Source organism: Gorilla gorilla, chromosome 9 (genome assembly GCF_029281585.2).
Source record: "Gorilla gorilla gorilla isolate KB3781 chromosome 9, NHGRI_mGorGor1-v2.1_pri, whole genome shotgun sequence".
NCBI lineage: Eukaryota > Metazoa > Chordata > Mammalia > Primates > Hominidae > Gorilla > Gorilla gorilla.
Genome location: NC_073233.2, coordinates 137,084,426 through 137,111,821, shown reverse-complemented (window position 1 = coordinate 137,111,821; position 27,396 = coordinate 137,084,426). Strand labels below are relative to the sequence as shown.

The window sequence follows — 27,396 nt, the reverse complement described above, 5'->3', positions numbered from 1 at the left end:
CTTTTGATCTTTGTTGGTTTAAAGTCTGTTTTATCAGAGACTAGGATTGCAACCCCTGCCTTTTTTTGTTTTCCATTTGCTTGATAGATCTTCCTCCATCCTTTTATTTTGAGCCTGTGTGTGTCTCTGCACGTGAGATGGGTTTCCTGAATACAGCACACTGATGGGTCTTGACTCTTTATCCAATTTGCCAGTCTGTGTCTTTTAATTGGAGCATTTAGTCCATTTACATTTAAAGTTAATATTGTTCTGTGTGAATTTGATCCTGTCATTATGATGTTAGCTGGTTATTTTGCTCGTTAGTTGATGCAGTTTCTTCCTAGTCTTGATGGTCTTTACATTTTGGCATGATTTTGCAGCGGCTGGTACCGGTTGTTCCTTTCCATGTTTAGCGCTTCTTTCAGGAGCTCTTTTAGGGCCTGCCTGTGGTGACAAAATCTCTCAGCATTTGCTTGTCTGTAAAGTATTTTATTTGTCCATCACTTATGAAGCTTAGTTTGGCTGGATATGAAATTCTGGGTTGAAAATTCTTTTTTTTAAGAATGTTGAATATTGGCCCCCACTCTCTTCTGGCTTGTAGAGTTTCTGCCGAGAGATCCGCTGTTAGTCTGACGGGCTTCTCTTTTAGGGTAACCCGACCTTTCTCTCTGGCTGCCCTTAACATTTTTTCCTTCATTTCAACTTTGGTGAATCTGACAATTATGTGTCTTGGAGTTGCTCTTCTCAAGGAGTATCTTTGTGGTGTTCTGTGTATTTTCTGAATTTGAATGTCGGCCTGCCTTGCTAGATTGGGGAAGTTCTCCTGGATAATATCCTACAGAGTGTTTTCCAACTTGGTTACATTCTCCCTGTCACTTTCAGGTACACCAATCAGACGTAGATTTGGTGTTTTCACATAGTCCCATATTTCTTGGAGGCTTTGCTCATTTCTTTTTATTCTTTTTCTCTAAACCTTCGTTCTCTCTTCATTTCATTAATTTCATCTTCCATTGCTGATACCTTTTCTTCCAGTTGATCGCATCGGCTCCTGAGGCTTCTGCATTCTTGAGCCTTGGTTTTCAGCTCCATCAGCTCCTTTAAGCGCTTCTCTGTATTGGTTATTCTAGTTATACATTCTTCTAAAGTTTTTTCAAAGTTTTCAACTTCTTTTCCTTTGGTTTGAATGTCCTCCCATAGCTTGGAGTAATTTGATCGTCTGAAGCCTTCTTCTCTCTGCTCGTCAAAGTGATTCTCTGTCCAGCTTTGTTCCCTTGCTGGTGAGGAACTGTGTTCCTTTGGAGGAGGAGAGGTGCTCTGCTTTTTAGAGTTTCCAGTTTTTCTGCTCTGTTTTTTCCCCATCTTTGTGGTTTTATCTACTTTTGGTCTTTCGTGATGGTGATGTACAGATGGGTTTTTGGTGTGGATGTCCTTTGTGTTTGTTAGTTTTCCTTCTAACAGACAGGATCCTCAGCTGCAGGTCTCTGGGAGTACCCGGCCATGTGAGGTGTCAGTCTGCCCCTGCTGGAGGGTGCCTCCCAGTTAGGCTGCTCGGGGGTCAGGGGTCAGAGACCCACTTGAGGAGGCAGTCTGCCCGTTCTCAGATCTCCAGCTGTGTGCTGGGAGAACCACTGCTCTCTTCAAAGCTGTCAGACAGGGACATTTAAGTCTGCAGAGGTTACTGCTGTCTTTTTGTTTGTCTGTGCCCTGCCCCCAGAGGTGGAGCCTACAGAGGCAGGCAAGCCTCCTTGAGCTGTGGTGGGCTCCACCCAGTTCGAGCTTCCCGGCTGCTTTGTTTACCTAAGCAAGCCTGGGCAATCGTGGGTGCCCCTCCCCCAGTCTTGCTGCCACCTAGCAGTTTGATTTCAGACTGCTGTGCTTGCAATCAGCGAGACTCCGTGGGCGTAGGACCCTCCGAGCCAGGTGCGGGATATAATCTCCTGGTGCACCATTTTTTAAGCCCATCGGAAAAGCGCAGTGTTCGGGTGGGAGTGAACCGATTTTCCAGGTGCGGTCTGTCACCCCTTTCTTTGACTAGGAAAGGGAACTCCCTGACCCCCTGCACTTCCCGAGTGAGGCAATGCCTCGCCCTGCTTCGGCTCACGCAAGGTGCGCGCACCCACTGTCCTGCGCCCACTGTCTGGCACTCCCTAGTGAGATGAATGTGGTACCTCAGATGGAAATGCAGAAATCACCTGTCTTCTGCATCGCTCGCGCTGGGAGCTGTAGACCGGAGCTGTTCCTATTCGGCCATCTTGGCTCCTCTTTCTTTTCCAATTTTTACATTTTTTCTTGCTTTTTTCCCCAAGTGAATAAGACCTCAAGTACAGTGTTGAATAGAAGACAACATTCTTGATTTGTTCATGATCTCAGTGGGAAATCATTTAGTATTTCAGTGTTAAGTGTGATGCTTAGCTGTATTTGTGTTTTTCAATAATTTTCATTAAAATGTTTTAAAGAATTTATGAATAGGTATTAAATTTCACCTATTGAATTCATATGTGATGGATTACATTTATTGATTTGCATATGTTGAAGCAGACTTGCATCCCAGGAATGAAGCCGACTTGATCGTGGTGGATAAGCTTTTTGATGTGCTGCTGGATTCGATTTTCCAGTATTTTATTGAGGATTTTTGCATCGATGTTCATCAGAGGTATTGGCCTGAAGTTTTCTTTTTTTGGTTGTGTTTCTTTCTGGTTTTGGTATCAGGATGATGCTGGCTTCATAAAATGAGTTAGGGAGGAGTCCCTCCTTTTTAATTGTTTGGAGTGGTTTCAGAAGGAGTGGTACCAGCTCCTCTTTGTACCTCTGGTAGAATTTTGCTGTGAATCCGTTTGGTCCTGGGCTTTTCTTTTTTTTTTTTTTTTTGGTTGGTCTATTAATTACTGCCTCAATTTCAGAACTTGTTATTGGTCTATTCAGGGATTCAGCTTCTTCCTAATTTAGTCTTGGTAGGGTGTATGCATCCAGGAATTTATCGATTTCTTCTAGATTTTCTAGTTTATTTGTGTAGAAGTGTTTATAGTATTCTCTGATGGTAGTTTGTATTTCTGTGGGGTCAGTGGTATCCCTAAACATTTTTTATTGTGTCTATTTGATTCTTCTCTCTCTTCTTCATTAGTCTAGCTAGTGGTTTTTTTTTTTTTTTTTTTTTTTTTTCAAAAAAACAGCCCCTGGATTTGTTGATTTTTTTTTTTTTTTCTTTTTGGAGGGTTTTTCATGTCTCTATCTCCTTCATTTCTTCTCTGATGTTAGTTATTTCTTGTGCTTTGCTAGCTTTTGGATTAGTTTGCTCTTGCCTCTAGCTCTTTTAATTGTGATGTTCGGGTGTCCATCTGAGATCTTTCTAGCTTTCTGATGTGGGCATTTAGTGCTATACATTTCCCTCTTAACACTGCTTTAGCTGTGTCCCAGAGATTCTAGTATGTTGTCTCTATTTGTTCTCATTTGTTTCAAAGAACTTCCTGATTTCTGCCTTAATTTCTTTATTTCCCCAGGAGTCATTCAGGAGCAGGTTGTTCAATTTCCATGAAATTGTATGCTTTTGAGTGAGTTTCTTAATCTTGAGTTCTAATGTGATTGCACTGTGGTCTGAGAGATTGTTTGTTGTGAAGTTCGTTCTTTTGCTTTTGTTGAGGAGTGTTTTACTTGCAATTATGTGTTCGTTTTTAGAATAAGTGCCATGTGGCACTGAGAAGAATGTATATTCTGTTGATTTGGGGTAGAGAGTTCTGTAGCCTTCAGAACCAAAGACAAAAGCACATGATTATCTCAATAGATGCAGAAAAGGCCTTTGATAAAATTAAATATCCCTTCATGTTAAAAACTCTCAATAAGCTAGATATTGATGGAACATATTTCAAACCAATAAGAGCTATTTATAACAAACCCACAGCCAATATCATATTGAATGGAGAAAAGATGGAAACATTCTCTTTGAAAACCAGTACAAGACAAGGGTGCCCTCTCTCACCACTCCTATTCAACATAGTATTGGAAGTTCTGGCCAGGGAAGTCAGGCAAGAGAAAGAAATAAAGGTTATTCAGATAGGAAGAGAGGAAGTCAAGTTGTCTCTGTTTGCAGATGACACGATTTTATATTTAGAAAACCCAGTCATCTCAGCCCAAAAACTGCTTGAACTGATAAGCAGCTTCAGCAGTCTCAGGATACAAAATCAATGTGTAAAAATCCCAAGCATTCCTTTATGTCAAGAATAGGCAAGCAGAGAGCCAAATCATGAATGAACTCACATTCATAATTGCTACAAAGAGAATAAAATACCTAGGAATACCGTTAACAGGGGATGTGAAGGGCCTTTTCAAGGAGAACTACAAACCACTGCTCAAGGAAATAAGAGATGACACAAACAAATAGAAAAACATTCCGTCTTCATGGTTGAGAAGAATCAATATTGTGAAAATGGCCATACTGCCTGAAGTAATTTATAGATTCAGTGCTATTCCCTTCAAGCTACCATTGACATTCTTACAGAATTAGAAAAAACTATTTTGAATTTCATATGAAATCAAAGAAGACCCCATGTAGCCAAGACAATCCTAAGCAAAAAGAACAAAGCTGGAGGCATCACGCTACCTGACTTCAAACTATACTACAACGCTACCGTAACCAAAACAGCAGGGTACTGGTACCAAAACAGACATATAGACCAATGGAGCAGAACAGAGACCTCGGAAATAACACCACACATCTATAACCCTCTGATCTTCGACAAACCTGACAAAAACAAACAATGGGGAAGAGATCTCCTATTCAGTAAATGGTGCTGGGAAAACTGGCTAGCCATATACAGAAAACTGAACCTGGACCCCTTCCTTTCACCTTATACAAAAATTAACTCAGGATGGATTAAAGACTTAAATGTAAAACCCCAAACCATAAAAACCCTAGAAGAAAACCTAGGCAATACCATTCAGGACATAGGCATGGGCAAAGTCTTCATAACAAAAACGCCAAAAGCAATTGCAATAAAAGCCAAAATTGACAAATGGGATCTAATTAAACAAAATACCATCTCCACAGCCAAAGAAACTTATCAGAGTGAACAGGCAACCTATAGAATGGGAGAAAGTTTTTGCAATCTACCCTTCTGACAAAGGTCTAATATCCAGCATTTACAAGGAACTTCAAACATATTTACAAGAAAAAGATAAATAACCCCATCAAAAAGTTGGCAAAGGATACGAACAGACACCTCTCAAAGGAAGACATTTCTGTGGCCAACAAACATATGAAAAGAAGCTCAACATAACTGATCATCAGAGAAATGCAAATCAAAACCACAGTGAGACACCATCTCACGCCAGTCAGGATGGCGATTATTAAAAAGTCAGGAAACAATAGATGCTGGCGAGGCTGTGGAGAAATACAAACACTTTTCCGCTGTTGGTGGGAATGTAAATTAGTTCAACCCTTGTGGAAGACACTATGGCAATTCCTCAACGATCTGGAACCAGAAATACCATTTGACCTAGCAATTCCATTACCCAAAGGAATATAAATCATTCTACTGTAAAGGCACTTGCACACATATGTTTATTGTAGCACTATTTACAACAGCAGAGACATGGAACCAACCCAAATGGCCATCAGTGACAGACTGGATAAAGAAAATGTGGTACATATGCACCATGGAATACTATGAAGCCATAAAAAGGAATGAGATCATGTCCTTTTCAGGGACATGGACAAAGCTGGAAGCCATCATCCTCAGCAAGCTAACACAGGAACAGAAAACCAAACACTGCATGTTGTCATCCATAATTGGGAGTTGAACACTGAGAACAGGTGGACATGGGAACAACACAGATCGGGGCCAGTTGTGGGGTGGAGGGTGAGGGGAGGGGACGGAAAGTAGAGGATGAGTCAATAGATGCCGCAAACCACCATGGCACATGTATACCTATGTAACAAACCTGCACGTTCTGCATATGTATCCCGTTTTTTTTTTTTTTGAGGAAATTAAAAAGAAAGAAATTATATATATATATTTCCCTTTAATAGTGTAGTGTGATCAATTATAGGGCTTGATTTTAGAACGTTTAATCAATTTGCATTTTGAACTAAAACTCATTTGGTCACTATCCTTTTTGTGTATTACTGGGTTTTTGTATATTACTGGGTTTGATTTTATATTTTGTTTAGGAGTTTTATAACTGTGTTCATTATATCAACCTATAATTTTCTCTTCTAGTAATGTCTAGCTTTTGCTCTAAACTCTGGCTTGGCCTTATTGGATGGATTTGGAAGTGTTCCTTTTATTTTTATACTTTGGAAGAATGTTTATACAATTTTTATTATCTTTGGCTTGTATGTTTAGAAGAGTTCAATGGATTCATTTGGGCTTGGAGTTTCCTTACAGATTAATTTTGTTTAATAGCTGTAGGACTGTACAAATCTTTTTGTTTATTGTTTCAGTTTTGTTGAATTGGGTTCCTCAGAGGATTTGTTCATTTCAACTAAATTCTCAACTGCATTGCAGTGAAAATGTTCATAATGGCCTCACAATCTTTTTTTTTTTTTTTTTTTGAGACAGAGTCTCACTCTATGGCCCAGGCTGGAGTGCAGTGGTGCGATCTCAGCTCACTGCAAAGCTCCGCCTCCCGGGTTCACGCCATTCTCCTGCCTCAGCCTCCTGAGTAGCTGGGACTATAGGCGCCCGCCACCACGCCCAGCTAATTTTTTGTAGTTTTAGTAGAGACGGGGTTTCACTGTATTAGGCAGGATGGTCTTGATCTCCTGACCTCGTGATCCACCCTCCTCAGCCTCCCAAAGTGCTGGGATTACAGCCTTGAGCCACCATGCCCAGCCCAGCCTTAGAATCTTTTTAATGTTCACAGGCTTTCTGTTTATGGTTCCCTTTTTATTATCTATATTGTAGATTCTCCATTTTTTTATTGGTCAGACTTATTCTAGGGATTGTTCATTTTATTAATCTTTTAAAGAATCAACCTTTGGCTTTGTTTTCTTTTTTATGCATTTACTTTCTATTTTATTGATTTGTTATTTAAACCTTTTTAAATACTTTCCTTGAATTAATTTACTATTCTTTTTCTAGCTTCTTGTGATAGAAGCTTAGAAGTATTAATTTTTCAACTTGTCTAATTTCCAGTAACATGCATTTAGAGCTATGAATTTTGCTAAATACCTCTTTAGTTGTATCCCACACATTTTCATCTATTGTATTTTCATTATCATTCACATAAAAACTTTCTAATTTCCATTGTGATTTTTATGTTTGATTTATGAGTTATTGAGTATTGTGTTTCTTTATTTCCAAACATTTAGAGGAATTTCTAGTTATCTTTCAGTCATTGATTTTTAGTGCGGTTCTGCGGTGGTTACAAAACGTGATTCATGATTTAAATTTTTTTAATTTGTTGAGACTTCGTCTTCTAGCATTTAGTCTATTTGTAAATGTTTCATATATGCTTGAAAAGAATGTGAGAGAAAAAATGAGTTTTGTAGTTGTTGGGTTTAGTATTCTGTGTTAGTTCACATAGGAAAATTGAATTGTTCAAGTCATATACTTACAGTTTTGTCTGCTTATTCTATCAGCCATTGAGAGGGATTTGCTAAAATCTACAACTGTGATAGTGGATTTATGTGTTTTTTAGTTCTTTCAACTTTATGTATTTTGAAGCTGTTATTTTTTGCATACAAACTTTGTTTACAATTTATTGCATATAAATTATGTTAACCTGTTAATTTGATGCTTTTATGAAACGTCCCCCTTTATCTCTAGTAATACCTTGTGCTTAAGGTCTACTTTGCCTGATGTAATATAGCTACGCTAGCCTTCTTTGGCTAGTGTTTACATGGTATCAATTTTTGTAATCCTTCCATTTTCTACCTTTTGGTGTTGTTATATTTAAAGTATATCTCTTAGGATATAGTTGTTGCTTTTTATTTTGAGACAAGTTCCTTTTCTGTAACCCAGGCTGGAGTACAGTGGTGTGAACATGGCTCACTGCAGCCTCGACATCCTGGGCTCAGGTGATCTTCTCACCTCAGCCTGTGGAGAAGCTGGGACCACAGGTGTATACCATTTCACCTGGCTAATTTTTGTTTTTTTTTTTTACAGATGGGGTCCAACTGTCTTGCCCAGTCTGGTCTTGAACTTCTGGGCACAAGTAATATGCCCACCTTGGCCTCTTGAAGTGCTAGGATTATAGGTGTGAGCCACTGCACCCAGCAGTTGTTGGTTTTTAAATCCCTGCTTATAGTCTTTGTATTTTAATAGGGATCTTTAAGTCCATTTACTTTTTTTAACTAATATAATTCACATGCCATGTGATTCACTTTTAAAGTGTACAATTCAGTGGTTTTTAATATATTCACGAAGTTATACGAAAACCACCATTATCTAATTCTAGAACATTTGAGAAAGAAATCCCTCACCTGAAATCCCTCACCTATTAGTAGAACTCTCCATGTTTCCATCTCCTCAGCCTCTGGAAACAACTAATATAATTTTTGTCTCTATGGGCTTGACTATTTTGAAAATTTCATATATAGAGAATTATATGATTTGTGGTCTTTTGCCTCTGACTTATTTTATTTAGCATAATGTTTTCAATGTTTATCCCTGTGGTGGCATGAATCAGCACTTCATTCCTTTTTAATGACTGAATAATATTTTATTATGTGTACCTAGTGCATTTTGTTTATTTATCCTTCAATTGCTGGGCATTTTGATTGTCCCTACTTTTTGGCTATTATGAATAATATTGCTATGAATATTCATGTACAAGTTCTTGGTAGACGTGTTTTTATTTCTCTTGATTAAATACCAGGAGTAGAATTGCTTGGTCATTTGGTAATTCTCTGTTTAACATTTTGAGAAACTGCCAGTCTTTTCCACAGTGGCTGTGCCATTTTACATTCCTTCTAATAATGAATGAGGGGTCTGATTTCTCCATATCTTTCCCAGCTAGTCTGTTTGCTTTCCAAATTATTAATGTGCTTGAATTTAAGTTTACCATTTTAATATTTGTTTTTATTTGCCTTGTTTTATTATTTTTTCTCTTATTCTTTATTTCCTGCCTTCTCTTAGATTAATATGTATGTTTTATTTTTCAAAAGTCTTTTCCTCTATCAGCTTTTTAGTTATACATTTATTTCTCGTTCTTCTAGTGTTCACTATAGAGACTGCAACATATATTTGACTTATTTACAGTATTCCATAAAATAGAACTTTTCTCACTTCTCAACCAATAGAGAAATCCTAAACTGTTTGACTGAATGTACATTTCTTATCCTTTGTGTTTTTAATGTGTATATATTGTTAACTTCATAAGATGTTATTTTTATGTTTATACAGTATTTACTTATATTTCCCCACTTTTGTGCTTTATTCTTTTCATGTGTTTTTGTAGTTTTGGAATCAGTTTTCTTCAATTAGGAATTCTCTTTACTATTTCTTTTATTGCAGGTCTCTTGGTGGTAATTTTTTTCAGCTTTCATTTGTAAATAATTTGTTTTACCTGCTTTCAAAATGGTTACTTTGGTGAGGCAGAAGATTCTAGGTTGGAAATATTTTTTCCTTTTAGCACACTGAAGGTTAATTTCATTATTTTCTCTTTTCCATTGAAATGTCTTCTCCCATTGTAATTATTGCTTCTTGGAAGTCAACTTTAAAAAATTCTCTGGCTGCTTTAAAAGATTTCTCTTTGTGTTTGGTTTTTAGCAGTTTGACTGTAATTTACCTATGGTTTTACTTTTTAAAAATTCTGCTTGAGGTTTATAGAATTTCTTTGAATCTTTAGTTTGATGATTTCATCAGTTTTGAAAACTTTTTGGCATTTGTTTTCAAATATTGCTTTTGGCACATTCTCTTATTTTAAAAAATTATCTCCCTTATCTCTGTCATCAATTTAGACATATTTGAGATCATTTTTTTTAAACCAAGTCTCTCATCCTTTATACTATTTTATGTATTTTCTGTTCCTTTTTTTCTCTGTGTTCTTCATTGTGGATATTTTCTACTAAACTATCTTCTAGTTCACTAACCCTCTCTTTAGCTCTGTTTATTGTTCTACTAAATGTATCTGGTTAGTTCTTAATTTCAGATACTGTATTTTTCAGTTTTAAAATGAACATTTGATTTTATGGCTTCCAATTCTCTGTTGAAATTCATCATTTCTCTCTTATTTTTTACTTTCATTCAATTGAACATATAAATCATAAATGTTTTTAGCAATTTGATAAAAATTTAACTAAATTCTTCTTATGTATCCCTCTTCTCCCCATACTATGTTCAGAAAAGTAACTGCTTGTCATCCATCTAATCTCAGAGAGGCTTGTGTTTCCATAGTGTTTAAACTAGTTGGTTGCCCTGAGACCTCAGTTTTCTGTTGTGTCCTAGAAAAGTTAAGATTTTCAGATTATCTATTTTTTTTTTATTATTACTAGGCTAGGGGTGATGCTCTTTACAGCTTTCTGCATCATAGGCAGAAAATCACAAATGCCATTTTAAAGTCTCTTTCTGATAATGCTAAGATCTGAATGAAATGTGAGTCTTTCTGGTTTGACTATTTTTTTTCTCAATTTTCACTAGTTCTTGTTTTTTTAAGCATGCCTCATAATATTTACTGGATACTAGATAATGTGGATGAAAGATTTGCAGAGAGTCTGGAGAATGTTTTTTCCTCCAAAGACAGTTAATTTTTCTTCTCGTACTTCTGATTCTGTCAAGGCTTGGTTTGGGGCTTTGTTAGAATTTTTCTATTGCTGTTTTGTCCATACTCTTAAGGCATGGCTTTTTTAGAGTCACACATAAGAGCTCAGGGGTTTTTCAGTGCTCCTCCATCTTGGCAGTGCTTGCTTGCCAGCCCATCTCCTCAACATTGATGGGCTGCCAAAATGTCTACTTGCCTCTTTACTTGGTTTGTTTTGGGTTTCTTGGCATCCTGTCCTACATATTTGTAAGCTTAGGACTCAGTTAATAATTTGAGGTGAATTTTGCTGTAGATTTCTGGGCTCTTTCTCTTTAGGTCTTTTTTGGGGGCATTTTACATCCTGAATTCCTCCCTACTTTGGTAATCCCAGCCTGCAACCTCTGCCTTCTCATCCCATTAAGATTACAGTTATTATCTTGGGTTCTATTTCCCATGATTGATTTGAAAATTATCTTACACAGAAAGAAGGATTAAATGTGGAAATTGCTTGATTGGGCTTTCCTTATCTCAAAGCTTGTAGCCCTGGATGTCCCATCTGTATTGGTTGCTTTCTGTTGCCTTCAGAAAAGCTGTTTTATATGTTTTGCCCAACATTCATAGTTGTTCTCATTGAAAATGCTTATTTGTTGCACTCTGCTCCATTGATTGGAACCAGAAATACCATATCTTGTCTTTATTCTGAAATGATACTAATGCTTAGCACAGTTCTGTAAATATTGATTCAGAGTAACTAATTGCTGTTGCAAATCTTTTCAAGGTTCAAATTTTGTTGAACTGATAAAAATCAGTTTTTATATAATAACCATGGACCATAAAGGTTAACTAGCTGTAAACCTTATTTTATCTTCTGGAATAAAAGCAGGTGTTTGGTACATTAGGAGAGACCTCTGAAAGCCAGAGCAGAAATAAAGGATCACTGCTATTCACTTAAGCTCTTTTAGCTAAACTTCAAATCTGACATGTAGTTTTTCTGCTCTTTAAATTGTGATCATTGGAAGGCTTTCATAGAATTGGAAATTCTTATCAGAATCTTTCGTGTTTTGATCTCTAGGAAGATGAAGTCCTCAGTACATTCTGAAGAAGATGATTTTGTTCCAGAGCTACATAGAAATGTACACCCTCGAGAGCGGCCTGATTGGGAAGAAACTCTTAGCGCAATGGTAAATCAGTTTTATACAATTGTTCATATATACATATATATGTATATATAGCACTTATATAAGGAAAAGTAACTGAGGACACATTACACAAAAAATTTTGTTGCTTTGTTCATTTATTCAGGAAATATTTATTGAGTGAATACTGTATACTTGGCACTGTCGTAGAGTCTGTGGGCAGAGTAATAGGGTTACAGAGTGGTAAAAATACAGTGTGAAAGGATAGGTGCTAATTATATAGGGTAGTCACAGATGGCCTCTGTGGGAAGATGAGGTTTGATCAAAGACCTGAAGGAGTTGAGGGAGTGAGTAGTGTGTTTATCTGGAAACACATCATTTTAGGCAATGGAAGAACAAGTTACAGGCTGTGGCATAGGATTAGAGAACAAGTCAGAAGAAACACAAATAGGATAGTGTGGCTGAAACTGGATGAGAAAGAAATGAGGTCAGAGAAGTGGTTTGGGTGGGTGGAAAGCAGATCGTGCAGTTTCTTGTACTTTATTGATGAAGACTTTTGCTTTTTATGCTTAGTGAGATGGGAAACCATTGGAGGATTTTTGGCTGAGCAGTGACACAATCTGACTTAAAATGTTAAAGAAGTCTCAGGTTACTGTGAGTAGGAGGAGGCAAAAGAAGTAAAGAGAATCTGTGTGTTATAATTAGTACGTAAATAGTGATGGTAGCTTGAACCAGGATGATAGCACATATGGTGAGAATTGGTTAGATGCTATAGTTTTACTGATAAAGACAGCTGTTGTCAATGAATGGGTAATAAGAGTTTGAGATGAAGATATATTAAGAATGGCTTCAAGTTTTTTGGCTTCGTTAACCTGAAGAGTGGAATTTATAGTACTGAGATGCTGGAAAAGCAGTTTTTGTTGGGGGATAGGTGGAAAAATCAGCAGTGTAGTTTTTCACATAATACATTTGAGATACTCATTTAGTTTATTAAAACTTTTTGTAACAGGTCTATTAATAAGAATGAAGAAATTCTTCTTTTGTGGGAGAGGACATTTTACTTAACTGTGGTTAAGAGTCAGTATTCTCTGTCAAAATAAAATGGAAACATTCATCTATCAGTGCTGATCTGTAATGATATTTTACTTCATTTTTGAAAATGTCTTTCACTCAGGCACAGCAAATACTGACATAAATTCACAAACATTTTAATTGAACATATTTGTCACTAGGAAGGCATTTATAGAATTCTGTTAGATTGTCTTCTTGATATTTGCCTTTTAGCATGTTATTATATTGTCTGTTAATCAATTCCAATTAAAGATTAGGTGGAAGTTCTCAGTTGCACAGTTAAATGGAATTTGCAGTATGGAAATTTACTTTGCATTTACATGTGATCTGAAAAACCCTACTGGACCTGTAGTTTGAGCTCAGAAAAAAATATTCACTACACATTTGTATGGGAATGGAAATCTCCCTTCTTGTTTTAATATTTGATAATTTGGGATGCATGGACAGTAGCTTGTGATTACTTGTGATTCTCAGAATACTAGTTGTCATTAAGATGACTTTATTGTCAGTGTTTCTTATATATAAGCTATGTTTTCTCTTGTAATTGTACATTAAGTTCACCAAGAAATATCATCAAGTCTGCAGTAAAAACTAATTAGCAAAGTCATTTAGTGTTCCGTAATAAATGTCAAAAATATGTATATCTAAAGCCTTTTTGTATTCCACACATATTTTTACCAAAATTGGTTATAATGTATCTTAGTAGATTCCACTTCAGGTTTTACTGAATTAATGTTTGCTCAAGTTATGTGAGAATATTCTTGCCTGTAGTTGTCCCATGCTGACTGTTCATAGGAGCTAATTCTTCAGTCATTTCACACTCAACATTGACTCCTCAACAACAATGGCAATATTGGTTCCATTTTTTGACTTACCAAGAGTCAAGGAAAACCACTGAAATCATTTGCCTTGTTTTTTAAGTGACTATTGATTTGCTTCCAATGTCCTCAACTTTTTAAAAATATTATTATGTGTAATTTATTTTAGATTTTTTTATTATTATACTTTTAAGTTCTGGAGTACATGTGCAGAACATGCAGGTTTATTACATAGGTATACATGTGCCATGGTGGTTTGCTGCACCCATCCACCTGTCATCTTCATTAGGTATTTCTCCTAATGCTATCCTTCCCCTAGCCCCCACCCCTTGACAGGCCCCGCTGTGTGATGTTCCCCTCACTGTGTCCATGTGTTCTCATTGTTCAGCTCACACTTGTGAGTGAGAACATGCAGTGTTTGGTTTTCTGTTCCTGTGTTAGTTTGCTGAGAATGATGGTTTCTAGCATCATCCATGTCCCTGCAAAGGACAAGAACTCATCTTTTTTTATGGCTGCATAGTATTCCATGGTGTATATGTGCCACATTTTCTTTATCCAGTCTATCATTGATGGGCATTTGGGTTGGTTCCAAGTCTTTGCTATTGTGAACAGTGTTGAAGTAAGCATACGTGTGCATTTGTCTTTATAGTAGAATGATTTATAATACTTTGGGTATATACCTAGTAATGGGATTGCTGGGTCAAATGGTATTTCTGGTTCTAGATCCTCGAGGAATCACCGTACTGTCTTCCACAATGGCTGAACTAATTTACACTCCCACCAAGAGTGTAAAAGTGTTCCTGTTTCTCCACATCCTCTCCAGCATCTGTTGTTTCCTGACTTTAATGATCACCATTCCAACTAGTGTGAGGTGGTATCTCATTGTGGTTTTGATTTGCATGTCTCTGATGACTAGTATTGATGAGCTTTTTTCATGTTTGTTGGCCACATAAATGTCTTCTTTTGAGAAGTGTCTGTTCATATACTTTGCTAACTTTTTGATGGTTTTTTTTTTCTTGTAAATTTGTTTAAGTTCCTTGTAGATTCTGGATATTAGCCCTTTGTCAGATGGATAGATTGCAAAAATTTTCTCCCATTCTGTAGGTTGCGTGTTCACTCTGATGATAGTTTCTTTTGCTGTGGAGAAGGTCTTTAGTTTAATTAGATTCCATTTGTCAATTTTGGCTTTTTTTTTGCTATTGCTTTTGGTGTTTTAGTCATGAAGTCTTTGCCCATGCCTGTGTCCTGAATGGCCTAGGTTTTCTTCTAGGGTTTTTATGGTTTTAGGTCTTACGTTTAAGTCTTCAATTCATTTTGAGTTAATATTTGTATAAGGTGTAAGAAGGGGTCCAGTTTCAATTTTCTGCATATGGGTAGCCAGTTTTCATAACACTATTTATTAAATAGGGAATCCTTTCCCCATAGCTTGTTTTTGTCAGGTTTGTCAAAGATCAGAGGGTCGTAGATGTGTGGCATTATTTCTAAGGCTTCTGTTCTGTACCATTGGTCTATATATCTTTTGGCACCAGTACCATGCTGTTTTGGTTACTGTAGCCTTGTAGTATAGTTTGAAGTCAGGTAGCGTGATGCCTCCAGTTTTGTTCTTTTTGCTTAGGATTATCTTGGCTATACAGGCTCTTTTTTGGTTCCATATGAAATTTAAAGTAGTTTTTTCTAATTCTGTGAAGAAAGTCAATGGTGGCTTGATGAGGATAGCATTGAATCTATAAATTACCTTGGGCAGTATGGCCATTTTCACAATATTGATTCTTCCTATCCATGAGCATGGAATATCTTTCTATTTGTTTGTGTCCTCTCTTATTTCATTGAGCAGTGGTTTGTAGTTCTCCCTGAAGAGGTCCTTCATATCCCTTGTAAGTATTTTATTCTCATTGTAGGTATTTTATTCTCATAGGTATCATCATCCTAGGTATTTTATCATCCTAGGTATTTTATTCTCTTTTAGCCATTGTGAGTGGGAGTTCACTCATGATTTGGCTCTCTGTTTGTCTATTATTGGTGTATAGGAATATTTGTGATTTTCACACATTAATTTTGTATCCTGAGACTTTGCTGAAGTTGCTGATCAGCTTAAGGAGATTTTGGGTTGAGACGATGGGGTTTTTTAAATATACAATCACGTCATCTGCAAACAGAGACAATTTGACTTCCTCTCTTCCTATTTGAATACCCTTTATTTCTTTCCCTTGCCTGATTTCCCTGGCCAGAACGTCTAGTACTATGTTGAATAGGAGTGGTGAGAGAGGGCATCCTTGTCTTGTGCTGGTTTTCAATGGGAATGCTTCCAGCTTTTGCCCTTTCAGTATGATATTGGCTGTGGGTTTGTCATAAATAGCTCTTATTATTTTGAGATACATTCCATGAATACCTAGTTTATTGAGAGTTTTTAGCATGAAGCAGTGTTGAATTTTATTGAAGGGCTTTTCTGCATCTGTTGAGATAATTGTGGTTTTTGTCATTGGTTCTGTTTATGTCATTGGTTCTGTTTTGTTATTGGTTCTGTTATGATGGATTATGCTTATTGATTTTCATATGTTGAACCAGCCTTGTATCCCAGGGTTGAAGCTGACTTGATTGTGGTGGATAAGCTTTTTAATGTGCTCCTGGATTTGGTATGCCAGTATTTTATTGAGGATTTTCGCATTGATGTTCATCAGGGATATTGGCCTGAAATTTTGTTTTTTTGTTGTGTCTCTGCCAGGTTTTGGTATCAGGATGATGTTGGCCTCATAAAATGAGTTAAGGACGAGTCCCTCTTTTTCAGTTGTTTGGAGTAGTTTCAGAAGGAATGGTACCAGCTTCTCATTGTACCTCTAGTAGAATTTGGCTGTGAATCCGTCTGATGCTGGGCTTTTTTTTTTTGTTAGGTAGGCTATTAATTACTGCCTCAATTTCAGAACTTGTTATTGGTCTATTCAGGGATTCGACTTCTTCCTAGTTTAGGAAGGTGTCTTCCTAGTTTAGGAAGGTGTCTTCCTAGTTTGGGAAGGTGTATGTGTCCAGGAATTTATCCATTTCTTCTAGATTTTCTAGTTTATTTGTGTAGAGGTGTTTACAGTATTCTCTGATTGTAGTTTGTATTTCTGTGGGATCAGTGCTAATATCCCCTTCATCATTTTTTATTGTGTCTATTTTATTCTTCTCTCTTTTCTTCTTCATTAATCTGGCTAGCAGTCTATCCATTTTGTTAATCTTTTCAAGAAACTAGCTCCTGGATTCACTGATTTTTTTTAAGGGTTTTTCATGTCTCTATCTCCTTCAGTTCTGCTCCTTAGTTATCTCTTGTCTTCTGTTAGCTCTTGAATTTGTTTGCTCTTGCTTCTCTAGTTCTTTTAACTGTGATGTTAGGGTACCAATTTTAGATCTTTCCCACTTTCTCCTGTGGTCATTAATGCAATAAATTTCCCTCTAAACACTGCTTTCACTTGTCCCAGAGATTCTGGTATGTTGTGTCTTTGTTCTCATTGATTTCAAAGAACTTATTTATTTCTGCCTTAATTGCATTATTTACCCAGTAGTCATTCAGGTGCAGATTGTTCAGTTTCCATGTACTTGTGCGGTTTTGAGTGAGTTTCTTAATCCTGAATTTTATTTTGATTGCCTATTGTTTGAGAGACTGTTATGATTTCCATTCTTTTGCATTTGCTGAGGAGTGTTTTACTTCCAATTTGTGGTCAGTTTTAGAATACATGCGATATGGTGCTGAGAAGAATGTATAGTCTGTTGATTTGGGAGTGGAGAGTTCTGTAAATGTCTATTAGGTCTGTTTCATCCAGAGCTGGGTTCAAGTCCTGAATATCCTTGTTAATTTTCTGTCTTGTTGATCTGTCTAATATTGACAGTGGAGTGTTAAAGTCTCCCACTATTATTGTGTGGGAGTCTAAGTCTCTTTGTAGGTCTCTAAAAACTTGCTCTGTGCATCTGAGTGCTCCTGTATTGGGTGCATGTATATTTAGGATAGTTAGCTCTTCTTGTTACATTGATCCCTTTAGCTCTTGTCTTTTTTGATCTCTGTGGTTTACAGTCTGTTTTATCAGAGACTAGGATTGCATTCTCTGCTTTTTTTTTTTTGGGCCTTCCATTTGCTTGGTGAATCTTCCTCCTTCCCTTTATTTTGAGCCTACGTGCGCATGTGAGATGAATCTCCTGAGTTCAGCACCCCGATGAGTCTTGACTCTTTATCCAGTTTGCCAGTCTGTGTCTTTTAATTGGGGCATTTAGCCCGTTTACATTTAAGGTTAATATTGTTATGTGTGAAATTGATCCTGTCATTATGATGCCAGCTGGTTATTTTGCCCGTTAGTTGATGCAGTTTATTCATAGTGTTGATGGTCTTTACAATTTGGTATGTTTTTGCAGTGGCTGCTACCGGTTTTTCCTTTCCATATGTAGTGCTTCCTTAAGGAGTTCTTGTAAGACAGGCCTGGTGGTGACAAAATTTCTCAGCATTTGCTTGTCTGTAAAGGATTTTATTTCTCCTTTGCTTATGAAGCTTAGTTTGGCTGGATATGAAATTCTGGGTTGAAAATTCTTTTTAGAATGTTGAATATTGGCCCCCAACTCTCTTCTGGCTTGTAGGGTTTCTGCAGAGCTCTGCTGTCAGTCTGATGGGCTTCCCTTTGTGGGTAACCTGATCTTTCTCTCTGGCTGCCCTTAACATTTTTTCCTTTATTTCAACCTTGGTGTATCTGACAATTATGTGTCTTGGGGTTGTTTTTCTCGAGGAGTATCTTTGTGGTGTTCTCTGTATTTCCTGAATCTGAATGTTGGCCTGTTTTGCTAGGTTGGGGAAGTTCTCCTGGATAATATCTTGAAGAGTGTTTTTCAGTTTGATTCCATTCTCCTCGTCACTTTCAGGTACACCAGTCAAAGATAGATTTGGTCTTTTCACATAGTCCCATATTTCTTGGAGGCTTTGTTTGTTCCTTTTCATTCTTTTTTCTCTAATCTTGTCTTCACGCTTTATTTCATTATGTTGATCTTCAATCTCTGGTATCTTTTCTTCTGCTTGATCAATTTGGCTATTGATACTTGAGTAAGCTTCACGATGTTCTCGTGCTGTGTTTCTCGGCTCCATCAAGTAATTTATGTTATCCTCTAAACTGGTTATTCTAGTTAGCAATTCCTTTAAGCTTTTTTCAAAGTTCTTAGCTTCCTTGCATTGGGTTACAACATGCTCCTTTAGCCCGGAGGAGTTTGTTATTACCCACCTTCTGAAGCCTGCTTCTGTCAATTCGTCAGACTCATTCTCTGTCTGGTTTTCTTCCCTTGCTGGCAAGGAGTTGTGATCCCTTGGAGGAGAAGAGGTGTTCTGGTTTTGGAATTTTCAGCCTTTTTGCCCTGGTTTTTCCTCATCTTCATGGATTTATCTACCTTTGGTGTTTGATGTTGGTAACCTTTGGATGGGGTTTATGTGTGTACGTCCTTTTTGTTGATGTTGATGCTATTCCTTTCTGTTTGTTAGTTTTCCTTCTAATAGTGAGGCCCCTCTGCTGCAGGTTTGCTGGAGTTTTCTGTATGTCCACTCCAGACCCTGTTTGCCTGGGTATCACCGGCAGAGACTGCAGAACAGCAAAGTTTGCTGTGTGTTCCTTTCTCTGGAAGCTTCGTCCCAGAGGGGCACCCGCCAGATGCCAGCTAGAGCTCTCTTGCATGAGGTGTCTGTTGACCACTGCTGGGAGATGTTTCCCAGTCAGGAGGCATGGGGTTCAGGGACCCACTTGAGGGGGCAGTCTGTCCCTTAGCAGAGCTCCAGCGCTGTGCTGGGAGATCCATTGCTCTCTTCAGAGTTGGCAGGCAGGAACGTTTAGGTCTGATGAAGCTGCACCCACAGCCCCACCTTCTCACAGGTACTCTGTCCCAGGGAGATGGGAGTTTCATCTACAAGCCCCTGACTGGGGCTGCTGCCTTTCTTACAGACATGTCTTGCCTAGAGAGGCAGTCTGGCTACAGTGGCTTTGTGGCTCTGTGGTTGGCTCCGCACTGTCCCAACTTTTCCCAGTGGCTTTGTTTACATTGTGAGGGGAAAATTGCCTATTCAAGCCTCGGTAATGGTGGACGCCTTTCCCCCTACCAAGCTCGAGCATCCCAGGTTGACTTCAGACTGCTGTGCTGGCAGCAAGAATTTCAAGGCAGTGGATCTTAGCTTGCTGGGCTCCTTGGGGATGGGATTGGCTGAGCTAGACCACTTGGCTCCCTGGCTTTAGCCCCCTTTCCAGGGGAGTAAATGGTTCTGTCTTGTTGGCATTCCAGGCGCCACTGGGGTATGAAAAAAATACTCCTGCAGCTAGCTCGGTGTCTGCCCAAGTGGCTGCCCAATTTTGTGCTTGAAACCAGGGTCCTGGTGGTGTAATCACCTGAGGGAATCTCCTGGTCTGCAGGTTGTTAAGACCATGTGAAAAGCGTAGTATTTGGATCAGAATGCACCGTTTCTCACGGCACAGTCTTCTCACGGCGCAGTCCCTCACATCTTCCCTTGGCTAGGAGAGGGAGTTCCCTGACCCCTTGCCCTTCCCAGGTGAGGCAACGCCCCACTCTGCTTTGGCTCGCCTTCCATGGGCTGCACTCACTGTCTAATCAGTCCCAATGAGATGGGTCAAGTCCTGCAGTTGTAAATGCAGAGATCACCCGCCTTCTGCATTGATCTCGCTGGGAGCTGCAAACTGGAGCTGTTCCTATTTGGCCATCTTGCCAGCCACCTCCCAATGTCCTCAATCAACTCTTTAAGCAACTATTCTCACCAGTAGATTTAAACCAATTTGTTTTTTTTTTTTGACACATTTCTTTTACTGCTGCAATCAAATGTGATTTGATAAACTCACCATTGGTAAATGACTTTCCTTGCTTGCTGATAAATGAACTACTAGGAAATGTACTTAGGTTGCAATCTTGTTCTTTTTTGTGAAGAAATTCTGTGTGGTGATGTACTCAGTTTTAGAATTTTCTAATTTTTCAGGGTGTTACTTTCCTGTGAGTTGAGAATATTGTAATGAGTGCATAGTTTGGTAGTGTCAATGTATATTCCATTATTTTAGCACAGCTGTGGTGTCATTGTATGATAAACACGTTTTGCGATCTAATTTGATAACAAAATAATAGATATTCACCTGTGCCTTAAAAGTATGACACTCAAAGTCCACCTCTTTCTTCTCTTCTTATTTTTATTGCTATATATATGTATTGGTAATTTTAAAAAATGTGGTATGATAATACACGTGGAAATTGAAATGCTGTTCAGTTGTAATTTGATACTGTGTAGTGTGCCACGTAGCAGTGGGGATTGATGGGAGAGCCACATGTGGTCTTTTCGCAGCTATTCACCTCTGCCATTCTATTGTGAAAACAGCTGGAAATAATACATAACAAATGAGTGTGACAGTGTTCCAATAAAACTTTATTTATGTATACCAATGTTTGAATTCCATGTAGTTTTCAAATGTCAGTAGTCATTCTGTTTTTTGACTTTTCTCCCCAAACATTTATAAATGTAAAAACTACTTTTAGCTCAAGGGCTATACAAAATAGGTGATGGACTGCATTGACTCTTGATTTTCAACTCCTTCTTTATCATACAATTTTTTTTTTAAATGTTATTTCAGTAGTTTTTGGGGAACAGGTGGCTTTTAATTACATGGGTAAGTTCTTTAGTGGTTGTTTCTGAGATTTTGCTGCACCTGTCACCCTAGCAGTGTACATTGTACCCAATGTATAGTCTTTTGTTCCTCACTCACCTCCCACCCTTCCACTCGAGTGCCAAAGTCCATTATATCAGTCTTATGCCTTTGCGTCCTCATAGCTTAGCTCCCACTTATAAGTAAGAGCATAACGGTATTTGGTTTTCCATTCCTGAGTTACTTCACTTAAAATAATGGTCTCCAAATCCATCCAGGTTGCTACGGATGCCATTATTTCATTACTTTTTGTGGCTGAATAGTATTCTGTAGTGTATATATACCACATTTTCTTTATCCACTTGTTGGTCAAGGGCCAGTTAGGCTGGTTCCATATTTTTGCTGTTGCAAATTGTGCTGCAATAAACATGCGCGTGCAAGTGTCTTTTTCATATAATGACTTCTTTTCTTCTGGGTAGAGATCCAGAGGTGGAATTGCTGGATCGTATGGTAGTTCTGCCTTCAGTTCTTTAGGGAATCTCCTTACCATTTTCCATAGCGGTTGTACTAGTTTACATTCCCATCAGCAGTGTAAACGTGTTCCCTTTTCACCACATCCCTGCCAACATCTATTATTTTTTGATTTTTAAATTATGGCTATTGCTGCAGAAGTAAGAAGTTATCTCATTGTAATTTTAATTTGTATTTCCCTGATAATTAGTAATGTGGAGCATTTTTTCATGTGTTTGTTGACCATTTGTCTATCTTCTTTTGAGAACTGCCTATTTATGTTCTTTGCCTACTTTGTGATGGGATTTTTTTTTCTTGCTGATTCGTTGGAGTTCTTTGTGAATTCTGGATATTAGTTCTTTGTCAGATGCATAATTTGTGAATATTTTCACCCATTCTGTTAGTTGTCTATTTTCTCTGGTGATTATTTCTTTTGCTGTAGGGAAGCTTTTTAGTTTAATTAGGTCCTGCCTATTAATTTTTGTTTTTGTTGCATTTGCTTTTGGGTTCTTGGTCTTGAACTCTTTGCCTAAGCCAATGTCTAGAAGAGTTTTTCTGATATTATCTTCTAAATTTTTATGATTTCAGGTCTTAGATTTAAGTCTGATCCATCTTGACTTGATGTTTGTATATGGTGAGAGATGAGGATCCAGTTTCATTCTTCTACATTTGGCTTGCCAATTATCCCAGCACCATTTGTTGAATAGGTATCCCTTACCCAATTTATGTTTTTGTTTGCTTTATCCAAGATCAGTTGGCCATAAGTATTTGGCTTTATTTCTGGGTTCTTTATTCTGTTCCATTGGTCTACATGCCTTTTTTAAAATACCCTTACCATACTGTTTCTGTAACTATAACCTTGTAGTATAGTTTGAAGTTGAGTAATGTGATGCCTCCATGTTTGTTCTTTTTGCTTAGTCTTTCTTTGTCTATGTGGGCTCTTTTTTGGTTCCATATAAATTTTAGAATTGTTTTTTGTAGTTTTGTGAAGAATGATGCTGGTATTTTGATGGGAATTGCATTGAATCTGTAGACTGCTTTTGGCAGTATGGTCATTTTCACAATATTGATTCTACCCATCCACGAACATGGGATGTGTTTCCATTTGTTTGTGTCATCAGTGATTTTTTTCAGCAGTGTTTTGCAGTTTTCCTTGTAGAGATAGTTCATCTCCTTGGTTAGGTATATTCCTAATTTTTTTTTTTTGGCAGCTGTTGTAAAAGGGATTGAGTTCTTGATTTGATTCTCAGCTTCGTTGCTGTTGTTGTACAGCAGTGCTACAGATTTATGTATATTAATTTTGTTTTCTGAAACTTTACTGAATCTATTTATCAGATCTAGGAGCTTTTTTAGATGAGTCATTAGGGTTTTCTAGGTGTATGATCATATCATCAGCAAACAGTGACAGTTTGACTTCCTCTTTACTGATTTGGACACCTTTATTTCATTATCTTGTCTGATTGTTCTGGCCAGGACTTGTAGTTCTATGTTGAATAGAAGTGGTGAAAGTGGGCATCCTTGTCTTGTGCTAGTTCTCAGGGGCAATGCTTTCAGCTTGTCCCTATTCAGTATAATGTTGGTTGTGGATTTATCATAGTTGGCTTTTATTATCTTGAGGTATGCCCCTTTTATTCCAGTTTTGCTGAGGGTTTTAATCATAAAGGGATACTGGGTTTTGTCAAATGCTTGTTCTGTGTCTGTTGAGATGATCATATGATTTTTTCTTTTAAATTTTGTTTATGTGGTGTATCACATTTATTGATTTAGATGTGTTCAACCATCTGTGCATTCCTGCTGTGAAAACCACTTTGTCATGCTGTATCATATTTTTGATATTCTTTTGGATTTGGTTAGCTAGTATTTTGTTGAGGATTTTTGTATCTGTGTTCCTCAGGGATACTGGTCTGTAGTTTTCTTGTTTTGTTATGTCCTTTCCTGGTTTTGGTATTTGGGTGATGTTGGCTTCATAGAATGACTTAGGGAGGATTTCCTCTTTCTCTGTCTTTTGGAATAGTTTCACTAAGATTGGTACCAATTCTTCTTTCAGTGTCTTATAGAATTCAGCTGTGAAAACATCTGGTCCTGTACTTCTTTTGTTGGCATTTTAAAAATTACTGTTTGAATCTCACTACTTGTTGAACTCTGAACGGACTACTTGGTGTGTTCAGAGTTTCTGATTCTTCCTGGTTTAATCTAGGAGGGTTGTATATTTCCAGGAAGTTATCCATCTCCTCTAGGTTTTCTAGTTTGTGCACATAAAGGTGTTAATAGTAGCCTTGCATGATCTTTAGTATTTCTGTGTTATCAGTTGTATTATCTCCTGTCTCTAGTAGACCTTATTTGGATCTTGCCTCCTCTTTTCTCCGTTAATCTTGCTAATGGTCTCTATCAATTTTGTTTGTTCTTTCAAAGAACCAGCTTTTGGCTTCATTTATCTTTTGTGTGGTTTTGTTGTTGTTGTTTCCACTTCATTTAGTTCAGCTCTGATATGGGTTATTTCTTTTCTTCTGCTGAGTTTAGGTTTGGTTTGTTCCTGTTTCTCTGTTTCCTTGAGGTGTGACCTTAGATAGTCTGTTTTCACTCTTTTAGCCTTTTTGATATGGGCATTTAATGCTATGAACTTTTCTCTTTGCACTGTTTTTGCTGTATCCCAGAGTCTTTGACAAGTTATGTCAGTATTATCATTCAGCTCAAAGAATTTTTAAATTTCCATGTTGATTTCATTGTTGTCTCAAAGATCATTGAAGAGCAGATTATTTAATTTTCGTGTGTTTTTACAGTTTTGGGTGTTCCTTTTCGAGTTAATTTCCAGCTTTGTTTTACTGTGGTCTGAGAGGATACTTGATATAATTTAGATTTTTCTTAAATTTATAGAGACATGTGACCTATCATTGGTCTATCTTGGAGAATGTTCCATGTACTGGTGAAAAGAATGTATATATTCTGCAGTTGTTGGGTAGACTGTCCAGTAAATATCTGTTAAGTCCATTTGTTCTAGGGTTTAGTTTAAGTCTATTGTTTCTTTGTTGACTTTCTGTACTTTGTAGTACTGTCAGTGGAATATTGAATTTCCCCACTATTATTGTGTTGCCATCTATCTCATTTCTTAGGTCTAGTAGTAATTGTTTTATAAATTTGGGAGACCTCGTGTTAAGTGCGTATATATTTAGGATTGTGATATTTTCTTGTTTGATTGATCCTTTTATCATTATATAATGTCCCTCTTTGTCTTTTTTCTACTGTTTTTGCTTTAAAGTCTGTTTTTTTTCTGGTATAAAAATTGCTACTCCTCCTTGCATTTGCTTTCCATCTGTGTGGAATATCTTTTCCCACCCCTTTACCTTAAGTTTTGTTGAGTCATCACCTTAGGTGAGTCTCTTGAAGACAGCAAATAATTGGTTGGTGGAATTTTTTTTTTTTTTAAATTCATTCTGCCATTCTCTATCTTTTAAGTGAGCATTTAGGCCATTTACATTCACTGTTGGTATTGAGATGTGAGGTATTGTTCTATTCATCATGCTAATTGTTGCCTTAATATGTTGTTTTTCATTATGTTATTGTCTTATGGGCCCTGTGAAATTTATGCTTTAAGGAGGTTCTATTTTGGTGTCTTTCAGTGTTTTGTTTCAAGATCTAGAACTCTGTTTAGCATTTCTTGTAGTGCTGGCTTAGTAGTGGCAAATTGCTTCAGGATTTTTTTGTCTGAAAAAGACTTTATCTCTCCTTCTTTTATGAGGCTTAGTTTTGCTGGAGATAAAATTCATGGCTGACAAATATTTTGTTTAAGGGGGCTAAAGATGGGAACCCAGTCTCTTCTGACTTACAAGGTTTCTTCTGACAAATCTGCTGGTAATCTGATAGGTTTTCTTTTGTAGCTTATTTGATGCTTTTATCTCACAGCTCTTAAGATTCTCTTTCGTCTTAAGTTCTGAGTGGGGCACTGCAGGAGCCAGGCCAGCCTCACCAACTATGAGGGATTTAGATAACCTGATGACTGTGTGCGCAGGTGATTTTTTTGCGGTGAATATTTCAGGTGTTCTTTGAGCTTTTTGTATTTAGATGTCTAGATCTCTAGGAAGGACAAGGAAGTTTTCCTCAATTAGCCCTACAAATAAGTTTTCTAAACTTTAGATTTCTTTTCTTCCTCAGGAACACCTATTTTTCTTAGGTTTGGCCATTTAACATAATCCCTAATTTCTTGGAGGCTCTGTTCATTTTTTTATTCTTTTTTTTTTTTTTTGTCTTTGTCAGATTGGGTTAATTTGAAAGCCAAAGGTTAATTTGGGTTAATTTTCTTCAAGCTCTGAACTTCTTTCTTCTCCTTGTTCTCATATATTGTTGAAACTTCTCAGGGTGTTTTGTATTTCTGTAAGTGTGTCTTTCATTTCCAGAATTTGTGATTTTTTTTCTTTATGATACCTATTTCTCTGGAGAATTTCCTATCTATATCCTGTATTTTCTAAAAAAATTTCTTTACATTGGTTTTCACATATTTCTGGTGTCTTCTTGATTAGCTTTACAATCAACCTTCTGATATTTTTTTTTTCTTCTGGCAAATCAGAGAGTTCTTCTAGGTACAGATCCATTGTTGGGGAGCTGGTGTGATCTTTTGGTGGTAGTGTAGAATCCTGTTGTGTCATATTCCCAGAATTACTTTTCTGGTTCCTTCTCATTTTAGTAGTCTGTTTAAGTGGAAAGGTGTGGAACTCAAGTCTTAATGTTCAGATTTCCTTGTCCCATGGGGCGATCCCTTGATGTGGTACTCTCCCCCTTTTCTTGAGGATGGGGCTTCCTAAGAGCTGGACTGCAGTGAATCTTATTTCTCTTCTGGGTCTAGCCACTCAGCAGGACTACCAGGCTCTCCGCTGGTGCTAGGGAATGTCTGCAAAGAGTCCTGTGATGTGATCTGTCTTCAGGTCTCCCAGGCATGGATACCAGCACTTGCTTGGATGGAAGTGGCAGGGGAGTGATGTAGACCCAGTCCTTGGTTGTAGATATGTTTAGTGTGCTTGCTTTCTCGAATGCTGGTTATGCTAGCAGTAAAGTTGTCAAATGGAGAGACTAAGGACCATTAGTTAGCCAGGATGTTGTGGGCAGTGGAATTAGCTATTGTCTTCTTCTTCCTGGCAGCAAGATTATTCTGTCATAAGTTGCTGTTATGGCCCAAGTAGATTGGCCTCCAGCCTGTGGGTGGCACTTTCAAAAGAGCATCAGCTGTAGTAGTAGTAGGGGGATCTGTGCTTGCCCTGCATTGGCCAGGATAAGGATTTTAGTTTGTCAGGTGGTGGATGGGGCCATAAAGCCCCCAAGAGTTTCTATCTTTTGTGTTTGGCAACCATGGAAAATAGAGAAATACCATCAGGTTGGGGCTGGTTTAGGTGGGTCCAAGCTTAGACTTTCCTTGGGTGAGGCTTGCTGTGGCCACTGTAGGGGATTGAGGGGGTGGTTCTCAGGCCAATGGGGTTATGTTCCAGAGGGGCTTTTGGTTGCCTCTGTTGTTCCATATAGTTTCTCAGGGAAATGGGTGATAGCTGTAGCAAGAGGCCTTACCCAACTCCCTCATAGTTGGTGAGG

The 27,396-nt window shown here is 37.7% G+C and overlaps 1 protein-coding gene across 10 annotated transcripts in view; it reads left to right on the top strand.

Annotated features, from left to right (window-relative positions):
• The window catches only part of ARHGAP32 (Rho GTPase activating protein 32), a 318,023-nt gene that overhangs the window by 104,910 nt on the left and 185,717 nt on the right, over window positions 1-27,396 (top strand). For 8 of the 10 annotated variants that reach the window (XM_055356379.2, XM_063693674.1, XM_031016043.3 and 5 more), the window contains one exon: window positions 11,729-11,837. In XM_055356379.2, coding sequence (XP_055212354.1) covers window positions 11,733-11,837 — 105 coding nt within the window. In that variant the 5' untranslated portion in view covers window positions 11,729-11,732. Of the gene's footprint in view, window positions 1-11,728; window positions 11,838-27,396 lie in introns of those variants that run through there. The other 2 variants (XM_055356374.2, XM_055356373.2) reach the window with 1 other exon arrangement.